Raw genomic sequence first — 13,029 nt, 5'->3', positions numbered from 1 at the left:
GGTCAAACGGGCATCCCTGCAGAGTATTAAAATAAAGGACCTTATATTTAAAACTGGAAGATCTAGTCATCTTAACACAAGCTAAAGATTAGGATCAGTGCTTTTACAGGAAGATGAATTATACTTGGAGAAGTAGGGAATCTATCAGAACAAAAAGCCTGCTTCATGAGAGCAATTTCCAAATGCAATTTCAACTATGACTGTCAAAAATGACAAACCTGACATGCTACTAAATGTCAAGTTACTTGAAGCTTATTATTCATTTTATGTACAACAGAATTGTCTTAATACTCTGCTTAGAGCTGCTGAAAACGAGAATCCATTTGCTTTGTAATTCTGTAGTTGTAGGTACATGATACATTAGCACTGGCATTTTTCCTACCAATTGTTCATAACATCCCCTAAAATTATTATCTAAAAGGATAATGGTACTGAACTGCTACAGATGTTTTCAGTTCCTTCCGTTAAAAAAACAAAAAACAAAAAAAAACCCAAACCAAACAAAAAACCACAACCCCAAAACAACACGTCCCCCCCAAAACAACAACAAAACCCCCCCAAAACACCAGGAAAATGGAAAACAGTTTGTTTGCCTGCAAACAGAAACAAGCTAAGTTATTATTTATGCTAACACATTAAATAGGGATGTAGCCATTAAGATAGCTATATTTTGCATATTTTAGCAAAAATGGCTGCAAAAAATACACACTATCTTATATAAAGGTTCTCTTTAAGTAAGATTACCTTTTGGTAATGTTTCCCACGACAGCAGCAGTTGTTATCATAACAAACAAAATTTAGATCAGGTGTTTGTTAACACTGAGTTTCTAAAGATAAATAAAAAGCACTTTGGGACTACTCATGCTACAGATTTGTTTCTAATGCATTGTAATATACATTCAGAGTCTACCAGCAATTTTCAGACTGTTAAGCTTTTATAATATTTTCCAGCTGTTTCATTGCAAACCCCTGTCATTTGAGAGAATAACATACATGAAACACATCTCAACCTAGACTGCAGCTAGTTATGAGGTGGGCAAGATCCTTCTACTTTTCTCCAGCTACCAGACAAAATCTGTGTCCTTGCACTGCTGATAATGGATCCCTAGAGTCTCTACAGACTTGGAGGAACAAAGCAGAGGTGAAGGGATATTTCTGGTTTTCCTGAACACAGAAGCAGAAATCAATCATGTTTAGCCAGCTTGGGTGTGTATAAACTAAAGGCGAGCTAAAGGACTAGGCTCTTTTTATGGAGCAATATTCTGGGAATGCAGGTGAAAATCAGAGGGATTTGAGTCACAGAAAGTATGAGAAAGGCTGTTAGGAAGATTAAGTAAATGACATGTGTGGGATTTGGGGGTGCTTAGTTCTCTTCTGGAGTATGTACTGTCTTGATTATTCTTCAGTACATACCACTCCATTATTCCCTACCTCAGTTGCCGTTTTTTCTTGAGCAATCACAAGGGGATGAAATTCTTGTTGAGCGGGCTGACAGATGTTGCTAATTTGGGAGGGTTTGTTACAATAACTTTCTTAAAGCTCCTGTTCCAACAGTCAGGTGATTGTATTAGACTTTCAGTTTTCAAGGAAGCCTGAAGAGTAGGTTTTATACCTTTCTCCATCTGATCTGACACGGACAAGGCTTGATGTGCCATGACACAGCAGCAACTGAAAGGAAGAAACAGGAAAAAGGGTACATAGCTGCAGGTTTCTGATCCTAAAACCAATGTTATATTGGCAACTGTGGTCACTAGGAATAAAATTTTCCTGGTCTAATACAAGTACGATCCTGTGAAATGCCTGTGACTGAGCTAGTCACCCTAGGCTCACTTTAAAGGTAATGGAGAAATACATCTTTAGAGAAAAACACATCTCATCCTATGGTACAAAACTAATTATTTTTCTTTGTAAAGATGACCAGGGTGACATGCTCAGACTTAGATACTGAATATCTGCATCTAAAGTTAGGACTCAAGTGATCTCGACCAGCTACAGAGAACAGATGGATGCTCAAGGCTGCTTATTCGTTTCATCTAAAATATCACTGGATTTCTGTACTGAAAGAGACCTTGTAACAGCAACCAGAGACTAAGGTTTCCCTCTGCTGGACACGTTGTTTAACCACAGTTTCACACTCTTACTTGGTACTCTCTTTTGTCTAATGAACCGATATTTTCTCTGTATATTGCACAGCTTCAACAAAAAAGCAAATTATGGCCCCAGGTTATACCTTAACTCTACCAAACCTTGCTACTCAGGAGGAGAGGCAGGCAGGCAGGCAACATTCTTTATATTTTTTTTTTTTTCCAAAAGATGGGGGGATTAAATGAGAGTTTTCCACTTCCTGTGTGGAGGTTTATTTTGTAAGAGGAGAATAACAGTAGTGGTGGCTTCCAACAGAAGGCTGAACCTCGATTAGGACTGTGAGAAGAAGCTGCCTGCCTTCAGGAAAAGGCAGAGAGAGCCTATGTAGATGAAGCCAGGAATTCTCTTTTGAAAGTTCCTTTACATTGAGAGTGCTGACTGCTGTTAAGCACCTAGTTTGGCAAAACCTGGGTATCTAACATCAGGAGCCCTGACCTAAGCCTTACTCTTATGGTCTTAGTCCTGCTTTATACAATAAGAAAAACAGTCTTTCTCTGCTTTTCAGGGACACCGTCAATATGAACAGGTAGATCAGAGATTCTCACGGGATCAGATACTGAGGTAATGTTGCTGTCCAAGTATTTTAAGATTTTATCCTACATCCTTGTATCCTAATGATCTCATACTCCTGTCCTTTGAAAATGTCTATCTTTATAGGCAGAAGAAAGAATATGAAAAGGAAAATGTCAAACTACACACCAAAGAAAAAAGTCTTTAGCCTCTTACACAGAATATACAATAATTACTTCCAATTCTGGTATAAGGTTTAGTGGCAGCTGTTAAGCTTTTTATAATAGGAGCTTAAGAGAATGGGCATTATATAATGCCCAATTCCAAAAGTATTTTATGCTCTCTGACATCTCTTGTCATGTTTTTGATAAAGGCTGAGCCATTAGACAAATTCCTGAGAGACTACTTCAGTGTAGTTACCTTCAGAGGTGCCAGGAAACATCGATCCATCTTTTCTGGCTAATTTGCCTTAAAAAACCCTTCATTTTGCTTTCTCTGTAGTTGTGATGGCTACAATGTGATAGAAAACAGTTGGCACACTTGAAGGGGGATGAGACAGGAGCATCGTGCTGTGCAGAAATGGTATTCCTCTCGGGAATTAAGCCACAGGCTGGACATGGAGTTGTTTGCACCTCTTGCCAATTTGTCCCTGGAGTCTTTACTGAAATAAAAGGAAGTAAGGCTAATACTGACAGGGACGATTTAAACTCTAAGTACTATCTACATAGTAATTTTCTTTTTTAAAAGACCACTAAATATATTTACACTTGAAAGGCAGACACAGGGAAGTCAGGGAACACAGAACTGAGACATTTTAAGCAACACCAGTCTGGCCTCATTTGTGTCTGCATCTTCTGCTACATGATCTGAGACTTCTTTTTACAGGATTCCATAGGTTAAAAAGAACAAAGGCTGATACCTCACCCATGCCCAGTTATTCAGCGTTTCTTCTACAAAACTGGGTGTACACTAGACAACTTTGAATTTTCAGTTTGTCTTAAACACCTGATTGTACCTTCCAGCTATTAATAATGCATTCTCAGCATTTCAATGTATGAAGATTTGTGAAATTTACAAGTGAAAGCCCTGGAAAATCAAGATAATAATAAAAAAAAAATCTGAAAGTTAATTTCCTGACTTTTTTATTTCAAAGTCTTACTTGTGAGAGTTTTCTCCTACGAACATCTACTCAGTCCTTCACTAAATCTCATCTCCTGATTATACACAGATCTAATGTTATTTTAGACCATTTTATGAAGCCCATCACAATTGCTTCCTTCACTGACAGACTGGAAAACTTTCCAGAGGTTAAATTTTCTCAGTGTCATCCAAAAACTGACAGAAAGGAGAATTCCATATTCTAAGTCCCAAGCTAATTTTCTGTCTACTGAAGGTCATGAATTTACAGTATATATATACTTTTAAAAATCAACAATTTATGTACCATTTCATTTCACAATACGCTGGACTGGAAATGGCTCATATAGTGTTGCATCAGAAAAGGTTGGTGTCTGGTGCAATAAATAGCCAATAGTGTCAAAAACAGCAGGTGGAAGAAAATTTGTTTTAATGTGACTCCATGAAGACAACTCAAGCAGTGGTGCTGACACAGCAGCATTGAGCTCATGCTTTAAGAAGCTTGGTAGACAGACCTGTTACATAAGGTTATACCTGTGTAAGACTTTAGGTATCATCAGCACACTGTTATATATTAAATACCATTAGAGAGATGCATACTTGACTGAATACATTGTGATGCAGAGGATGTCTGTTTGTACAACGTATTGTGGTATGTTTCTGAAAGCCTGTTGCATACTAACAATGATTGTATTATCTCCCGTGGATAAAGCAACAGGATGAGTTTTGTAGCTTAACTTGGGTCTATTATTGAACATCTAACCATTTCCTGAGGTATCTCTTCTTGTGTGAAGTTTATCTGGCTCCCTGCATTCCTGAAAATTGTCTTCCAGTGCCACCACAGAATCCAGCTGATTTTGTACACTCCACCATCTCACAGGACTCTGGGCAAATACTGTGTGCACCATGTACACTGTCAAGTATGGAAGGCCCTGGAGAAACACCAGAAGAAATAAATGCCAGGCCACCAGAATGGCAAGGGAAGAATGCCAGTGACTGCTGAAATTATACACAAGCGAAACAGGACGAGTTCTTCAGGACATCCCTATTTGCCATTCCCACATTTACAGGCTATGGTGAAAGGAGATTCCTGTAAGCAGAAAATCCAAAATTCTCCATAAGAATCAGCACTTACTTGACAATGCCCGTCTTTTTAAAAAGTTTTGCCTGGATTGCAGAGCCTGACCGCTGCATTTCTCTCTAAAGCAGCAGCACAACTCTGCTATTCCAGACCACAGCCCGGGCCCCGGCAGCTGCCTCGGTGCCAAGCGCTTCACAGCGCGGGATCCGGGCACCGCAAAAACACCTTCCCCAAGCCTGGTCCTCCCACACCCAGCAACCCGCCGTTTCCTACAGAAACCACTTCTGCACGGGCCCTCAATCAGCAGTCTCCTCTCCGCCCGCCTCACGCCCGCAGGGAACCGAGGGCTACGTGGCTCCTGTGCCAGCAGCACCCAGGCAGCGAGGCCCCGGCGGTCAGGCCGCAGGCTGGGCACCGACAGAGCGCTCCCTCCGCGGCCGAAACCCCCAGCGATGGCGGCGGCGCGGGTTCCGCGAGCGAACACGACGGGTCCCACTGCGCCTGCGCCGCCCGCCCATCCACCCAGCCAGCCTCCCGGCCGACGGTGCCATGTGCCGCGGAGGGGGCAGTGTAACCCACCCCGCGCCACCCTCAGCCATCGCTACTTGGTACAGCCCACTCCCCTCACCTAGTCTCCGCCTACCCCTCGCGCATGCGCACCCGCAAGTGCCCGTTTTCGCGCTGCCGCGCTCGCGCCGTTTGAAATCAGGTCTCGCGACGTTGCCGCGCGTGCGCTTCCCCCCCGCCCCAACTCCCCGTGGGGGGGGGTGTGCGCCTGCGCGCCGGGCCGCGCGTCAGCGGCGCGCGCCGGAAGTGTGGCTGCCGCCGTCGTCTCGCGGGAGGTGGTTGGCGGTTGGCGGCGCCGGTGAGAGGCGAAGCGCGGGAGCCGCCGCCATGACCTCCGCCTTGGAGAACTACATCAACCGTATCCTTCCCGGGGCAGCCCTGGGGGCCGCGGGAACGGGCCCGCTCTCTCCTTCACGCCCGTGAGGATGCGGGGGGGGGGCCGGGGGCAGGGGACCCAGCGGCTCGGTGCGCTGAGGGCCGGGCTGGTGGCTGCAGCACGGCGCGGGGTTGGATGCCAGAGCTGCTGCGGGCGTCGGCCACCTGCGGGCCCGGCAGGGTGTGCACTGCGAAGGGGTCCCCAGCCCCAGGCAGGCTGCTGAAGGGCCTGTGCGAAGCTTGTTGGCCGGGCCTCTGGCCGCCCGAGTCCCGCTCCCGCGGACGGTGTCGCTGCTTGGGGCCTTCCCGCTTGGCTGTGTGGGTTTCTCTTAAGACTGGCTTGGCAGGTAGAATGGAGGTTACAGGAGGCCCAGGGAATCGGGTCCCCTGTAGCATTAAGTGCTGCACACCCGAACCTTGCTTGATCTGTGGCTAGGGATGAGATTTACAATAAGCCTGGCCCTTCTAAGGGCTTTTAACGTGTTTAGTTATCAGCTTTACATTATTTGCTCAAAAGCTGTGAGTTAGTGTCCTTGAAGCCCTTTTCTTGCCAGCTTTTTGTACTCCTGATAACCTATGGCGATTTTCAATTTTATTCACAAGCGCTAGGGTACTAACCCAGAATCATTCAGGACGATGGATACGTGATCATCCAGTTGGGGTAGTCACACCATCCACGTGAGGGGACTGTAGAATGCCAGACTTGAGATCCCCACTGCTAAGCTGTTCTTAAGGGCTTAGGTTGAAGTGTTTATAAAACTGTTGATATTGTTTCAGTAGTAGTAGTGCAATTAGTAATGGGAAGAGAAGTGAACTCAAATCTTTAGTCTGCTTTCAATGGTGTTCATGCTTGTCTGTGATTCTCCATGGTTGGGTAAAGTGAAACTTTAAAACAGATTGTCATAAATAATACTATGTTGTCAAATGTCACTATCAACCATGCTAATTAAAAAAAATGCTGATGGGCTTTTTTGGCTCTTAATGTCTCTTAAAAGTTACATTATGTATGAATGTTTCAGAAAATGTTAACAACTCTATTTCAGATGTCTCTAAACATTTCCTTAATGAACTATCAGGTACTGTTGCAGTCATTACTTCTGATGGAAGAATGATTGTGGTGAGACTTCTATTTTTTAACATTTTATTTCCGTTCCTAAAGGCTTTACACCATGGCAATAAAAAAAAAAAAACAAAACAAACATGCCAGGGTATTATCAATTATATGTTCACACCTTTACTAAGTGTTTTTTTAAAGCTTTATGGCCATTATTTTATACTGTACAATTTAAACTCTTACTGGTTCTTGCCGATCAATTTTGTCCATTGATAAACTTGTGTGCTTTGACTTTTTATCAAATGGCCTTTACTGTAGGAATGCACAAGAAAATGCATCTCTTTTTCTGTTCAGTAATTTGGTTTATACCTAAAATGTCCTCTTTGTTCAGTAAACTCTTCAGCTTTCATTATAAAGCCATTTCTTCCATATAGTTACAGGAAAACATCAGCTGATAATTGCTGAAGAATTGCTATGGCATTCTGTTTAAGCCTGAAAAACTGAGGATTGGAAAACTTATATATTAGACTGTATAATGTTATGTTTTTTTTGCTTCTGCATTTTTTTTCTTGTATTCCTCCCTCCATACCCATGTATTACTTTTTCTTGTTTTGAGTTTAACTTACTGGTATGACGATAGCATGAGGATTATATCTTTCTGTCTGTACTTACCTTTGTGTGGCCTCTGGGAAGAGAAAACAGTATTTTTAGCAGAAATATACTAGCTTCACATAATCTGTCTGGTTGGAGTCAGTCTAGTAAACTTTGTGTTGTGATACAAGATACACCAATTTCATTCTAATCTTTTTGATAGAAAGTATATGACTCATTGTTACATGGTTAGATTATATAAATGGATATTATCACTGTTTGAATTATGGAGTTTTACACGAGTTTAAATTTCTCGATCAATTACTGATGGTAAATTACACAGATCAATTATGTTATCATTTTTCCAAGTGCATACTGAAGTGGCACAGAAATTCTTTTTGTGTGTTTTGAATTTTTTTTTTTTTAGTAATTTTGTGAAACCAAGTTAATCTCCTTCAAAGAGATACCACTTAAAATTGCATGTTAAGACTTATTTTAATACTGTTGACCACAAGAATCTATTTTTTTCTGTTATTTGATTTAATGAATTGCTTGATTTCCAGAAACTTCCATACAAGGAAGACTAGAGTAGTTTTGAAATAGTAAAATTAGTTGTCCAGAGGGCCATCATTGGTAAAAGGGAAACTTTACTTCATTAAGTGTTAAACTTTACTCTAGCTTTTTGCATGAACACTCAGTAGTAAATATTGATACTTTTAAAATTGATTACTGTTTTCAAAGTTTCATTCTCCAGCTCTTTGTGTTTAAGCCTAACAATAAAACCTAAATAGAGCATCTGTCCTCTAGTACCTTAGTATTCCCAGCTTGTTTAAGATATCCTTGAGAGCAAAGGTGATAAACTTAAAAGGTATTTGGAGCGCTTTGTTTTTGTATGTTTTTTTCAGGGAACTCTTAAAGGTTTTGATCAAACCATTAACTTGATCTTGGATGAAAGCCATGAACGAGTCTTCAGTTCTTCACAAGGAGTTGAGCAAGTGGTGCTAGGATTATACATTGTAAGAGGTGACAATGTGTAAGTATGGCATCTTCTTGTTTTAACCAATTAATAAAAATGCTGTGTGTGCATATATATATAATGTATCTGTATACACCTTGATAGCCCAGGGTGTCTTCTATTTTTGTATCTTTGGGTAGCACTTATAGTAATGTCAAAGCTGAGGCACATTAAATAGCAAATATCTATGCTTCTATTAGACAAGTGATTGCATTCTAATGACAAGATATTGTTAGTCTAGATTTACTGTGCTGTGAATTAACCAACTAATATACTGATGGCAATCTAGGAAAGGTCAGTACAAAGCTCAGCATTTTCCTTTCTTGACTTTATTACAGTCTGTGAAAAGCAGGATCTGTTGATGGAGAAAAAAATATAGAAGGATGAACAAAAGATGAGAGAGAACTTCTGTGCAAAATATCACCAATCTGCTATACAAATTTGACTTTTAACAGATTTTTTTTAGATATCGTGTTCACAGGGACCACTTTATAAATCTCAGAAATGCATAAAGGTTCTGGCTTGACAGTGTGACAACTGTTGAAGCCAATGTAGTGACAGGTCAAAGGTATGAGTTGATATTTGATGTAAAATGCCATGACAAAATGAGAGTAAAATCTCATTAAATACAGAGGAAAGTAGTTCGTGTGCCAAAGAGATGGGAAGGTTACAAGACAAGTGGAAAGAAGGCCTGGTACGTGGGTCTGCTAGGAAGGTAACTTGCAGCAGCATTCTGAAACTGATCGCAAAAAATGAGATTATTTTTTATCACGACCAGAAAAAGAGCATGTTGCAATGACCAACATGTGAGCCTGGATAGGAAAAATAATCTTCTAATTCTAATGGATATTTCTGTACAAAGAATGTCAAGACTTGGATTTATGTCTAGGTCTGTTTATCTAACACTGGGAAAGTGAATCATTTTGGAAGGCTTTCATCACTTTTGACTTAAGCTTTTAAGCAAAAATAAATAAGTTGACAAATGTAAATTGAGAATCTATTGAAAAATAAAGGAAAAGAAGCAGTCATGGGACGAAGTGCTTCTAGGCATTCTGCTGTGCATCAAAGTTGGATACTAGAAGCTTGCAGTGAATATACAGCATCTATCAGACAAATTCAGTATAGTTCAACAGTAAGTTTGTTAGAAGGAAAGACCATTTCTGTTTTAGAAGTGTGTGTTGAATTAGGAAAACCAAAAAAGACATTATTACTTATAATAATGTATAAAACTAATAAAAATTGTGAAGAAAGCTGGTTAAAAACCCCAAACCTCTTAAATACATGTGTGTTGTTCTGTTGCATGAAAATCAGAAAGTCTATGAAAAAGACATTGGGAGTGGAGATATTGATTGTTCCTTTTACATCTAGGAGAATGAGACCTTTGATGAAAAAGCTGTATTTCTCAATGTGAGCTAAAGAGAAACTTGTGCTTTGATATCGTAGATGTTTTTTAATCTAAGGAAATTTTTAAAGTTGAAGTGTCACTTTGGAAAAAGCTATTAAATGGAATAATAACGAACATCCAGGATCAAGTTCTTTTCATGCGAGAATTCATATTTCATGCAAGAAATATCAAATTTGAAATGAGGTTTCATGCCGGTCAGTACTTGGACATTCAATTGGCATAAGCAGTTCACATTTGTGTTGTCCAAGCTCCCAACATAGTGAAGATCTAAACAGTGCTGGAACTAAGAAAGCTACTCAGCTCACCAGATTTCTCTTTCAAGGCAAGTAAGTACCTTTTTAGTTCCCACTGACTGTCATGGGAACCTAAACACCTATATTGGGATGTCTTACTCTTCAGCTCAGTCTCACCCTAGTCTCTGGCTATTCTTTTGTAACTATTGATTCACTGGGAAGGAAGAATATTAGGGGTTATTAGGAAGAAAACGAAAACAGCAGACATTGTCATGTCATTGCATAAACACCTGGTATACCACTATGTTTATAGGGGTGTGGTATGAAAATGCATGAAGAGCGCAAATGAGAATAACTAGAGGTATGACGTGGTTTTTGTCAAGGAAAGGCTGAATAGGCAAGAGCTCTCAGTCTGGTGAAAGCACAGCTGTAGTGGTTTTTAGTTGCTGTGAAATCAGGAGTAGTAGGAGATAGGAAGATAATTGCTTCATTTAAATTCCTATAGTTTTTTCTGTTACTGAAAATGGAAGATAATCTGACAACGGGTTATGTATAAAGATATTTCACTGCACACTGTAAAACTTAATTGTGGAACTCGCTGCTGCAGGACATGGCAGAGACCAAAAACTGAAGTTTGCTTGGAAAGCTATTGGATGGATTAATGTACCATAGTGTCTGGTGGCTGTTAATTCATTTTGTGGATATAGCCATTAGCTCATCAGTCTCTGAAGTGGTGAATAGAAGAGCATGCCAGAAGGATTAGTGTTAGAGAATAGATTGCCTTTTGTTTTCATGTTCCCTCTGTGTTCCCATCCTGAGCTAGCATGGCTTCTATTACCTTAGCCTTCTTTTCTCTTTAAAGCAGTTTTACTGAGTCCACTGGTGTTTTACTCCAGGTAGGTCTTAACATAGCGTAGGTGAAATACTATATATTATCCCTTGGATAAATTAGTAACATTTTACTAGGCTGTTTTGAAGGAAGTTGTCTTAGCTTATCTGATGCTGTATGTACTTATAAATTGCTACAGTTAGACATTACTCTTGAAAAGCTATTCTCTCTCTAAAAGGTTTCCAGTTCTCGTTTCAGAGGCTAAACTACTGCCTAAACCAGACCAGTAGTATTTAGTTCTTACAACATATAGCTATAGTATCTTCACTAGCAAGTTAATTTTGTGGCTTTCCAGATTTGCTCCAGGGGATTTCAACAAACGATAAACTGTTTTTTATTGCAGTGCTGTCATTGGTGAAATTGATGAAGAGACAGATTCGGCTCTCGACTTGGGGAATATTCGTGCAGAACCTTTAAACTCAGTTGTGCATTGAAAAGATGAAAATGCACAGGGACTTTGTAAATCTTTGGTTGTACAGACCTATTTAACAAGGTGGATGATTTTTACAAATTATGTTGAATTTGTTTAGTTAGCAGGGTTTTTTTAATTAATATGTTGTAGTTTTGCATGTAAATTAAAATTTCTACGTTTTACTAAAGACGCTTTTGGTGAATTTCCTTTGGGGTTTCACACTGCGTAATTTCACTGTGAAAATATGTGCTGGGAAATGCAGACAGTATCTGTGATAGTCCTGATATTGTGTATATATACCTTGTTCTTACAGTGAGATCTCATTCCTAAAGGTAAACCAAGGCTTTTTGTGTTAAAATTATTCGGAGGTAGACTGTGCAACAGTCAGTTTAACCTTGTCTAAATGTAGTTCTGGCTATAAGCAGAAAACTAGTTTCTGTGTTGGGTTTTTTTTTTTCTCCTCACTTCTATGTAGTGTAGAAAGCAAGAATGTTAAAAGCTTTCACAGTCAAATTAATGGCTTATGCATGTAATAGCGTTTTTTTGTTGTTTATCAAACATTGTTCTCTAGTCAACAAGACCATACTGGAGATGCAGGAGTTCTTAGTGCCTTAATGCTTGCAGACAAATTAAATTTGAGAAAGACAGACTTTTGAGCAGAAACACAGAACCTAAGCCAAATATACACATTTATTTGAAGCTCACTAAATTCCAGACCAACTCATTCTATATCTTCTCCTCTCAGCAGCTGTCATGCTGCTTATAATTTGTGTAAGATCTATAGAAAGAAAACCATGTGTTTACTAATGTGTAACTATTGTCTTGCTAGAGTGTAGTTTAGAAGACACAGAAGTACTTTAGATGGCAACATTACTTACTTTGAATGAGATTTCCCATAGTATTGAATAAAAGGATCACATGTAACCATAGTAGAACTATACATCAGCAACAGAAGATATTTTCATGTGCATTTTTTTAATACCAATTTTAATATTAAGTGGGATTTGGTACTTTTCATTGCAAGTTCACTGTTTGGAAACCAAATACATCAAACTGAAGATATTTGTTCTCCATTAAATCTGTCTCTCAGTTCTTGTAGCTTCCAGCTTGTTTTCTGAGATTGTTCTTGGTGGAGCATATGAAGCCTAGCAAACCTTTTTCACCTTTATCATCTTGTGGTCTAGTAAAGTAATGTCTTGAAGTTTTTCTGTCTGTATTTCTGCAGGGAATTGCAGAGCAGACATCAAATAAGGCAAAACAGAGTTTCTCTGTAATTACTGAAAGTCAGTAATGTCTGGTGATAATTCATTATGTCGAAAGAATTGATCAGTTTCATTAAACAGTCAGCATGAAACACTGATATTGGCACAAGAAGAAAGGAAGTATAGAAAGTTAATTGTATGGATAAAGGACAAAGCAGATTACATGAATTACCTGTGTTAGAGCTCAGCAGAAAAAACGCAGAGGCAAAAAATAATAGAATCAGGATGAGCTCATCTTAAATGCACTACTTAGCCTTGCCTGTATTAGGAAAGTTATAGTTGAAATACACAGGTTGAATACTCATAGAAGCACTGGAATGACTAAAGAAATCTGTTACTTTATAGCTGAGGAA

General features: G+C 39.6%; 1 protein-coding gene across 1 annotated transcript; it reads left to right on the top strand.

Annotated features, from left to right (window-relative positions):
• The first annotated feature begins 5,687 nt into the window (after positions 1-5,687).
• LSM8 (LSM8 homolog, U6 small nuclear RNA associated) lies at positions 5,688-12,407 on the top strand. The gene is made up of 4 exons (XM_065645989.1): positions 5,688-5,798; positions 6,892-6,932; positions 8,366-8,493; positions 11,346-12,407. Exons 1-4 carry the CDS (start codon positions 5,768-5,770, stop codon positions 11,434-11,436), a joined length of 291 nt encoding a protein of 96 aa, XP_065502061.1. The 5' UTR covers positions 5,688-5,767; the 3' UTR covers positions 11,437-12,407.
• The last annotated feature ends 622 nt before the right edge of the window (positions 12,408-13,029 follow it).

The sequence above is a fragment of the Caloenas nicobarica genome, chromosome 1 (assembly GCF_036013445.1).
Source record: "Caloenas nicobarica isolate bCalNic1 chromosome 1, bCalNic1.hap1, whole genome shotgun sequence".
NCBI lineage: Eukaryota > Metazoa > Chordata > Aves > Columbiformes > Columbidae > Caloenas > Caloenas nicobarica.
Note: the sequence above shows the minus strand (reverse complement) of the source record. Positions and strands in the feature narration are given on the sequence as shown.

Bases quoted from the DNA above. Each gene is read 5' to 3' on its own strand.
- LSM8 (XM_065645989.1), top strand. From the start codon at position 5,768: ATGACCTCCGCCTTGGAGAACTACATCAACC. The intron at 5,799-6,891 runs GTATCCTTCCCG...ATGAACTATCAG, and splicing joins CTTGGAGAACTACATCAACC to GTACTGTTGCAGTCATTACT. The intron at 6,933-8,365 runs GTGAGACTTCTA...TGTTTTTTTCAG, and splicing joins CTGATGGAAGAATGATTGTG to GGAACTCTTAAAGGTTTTGA.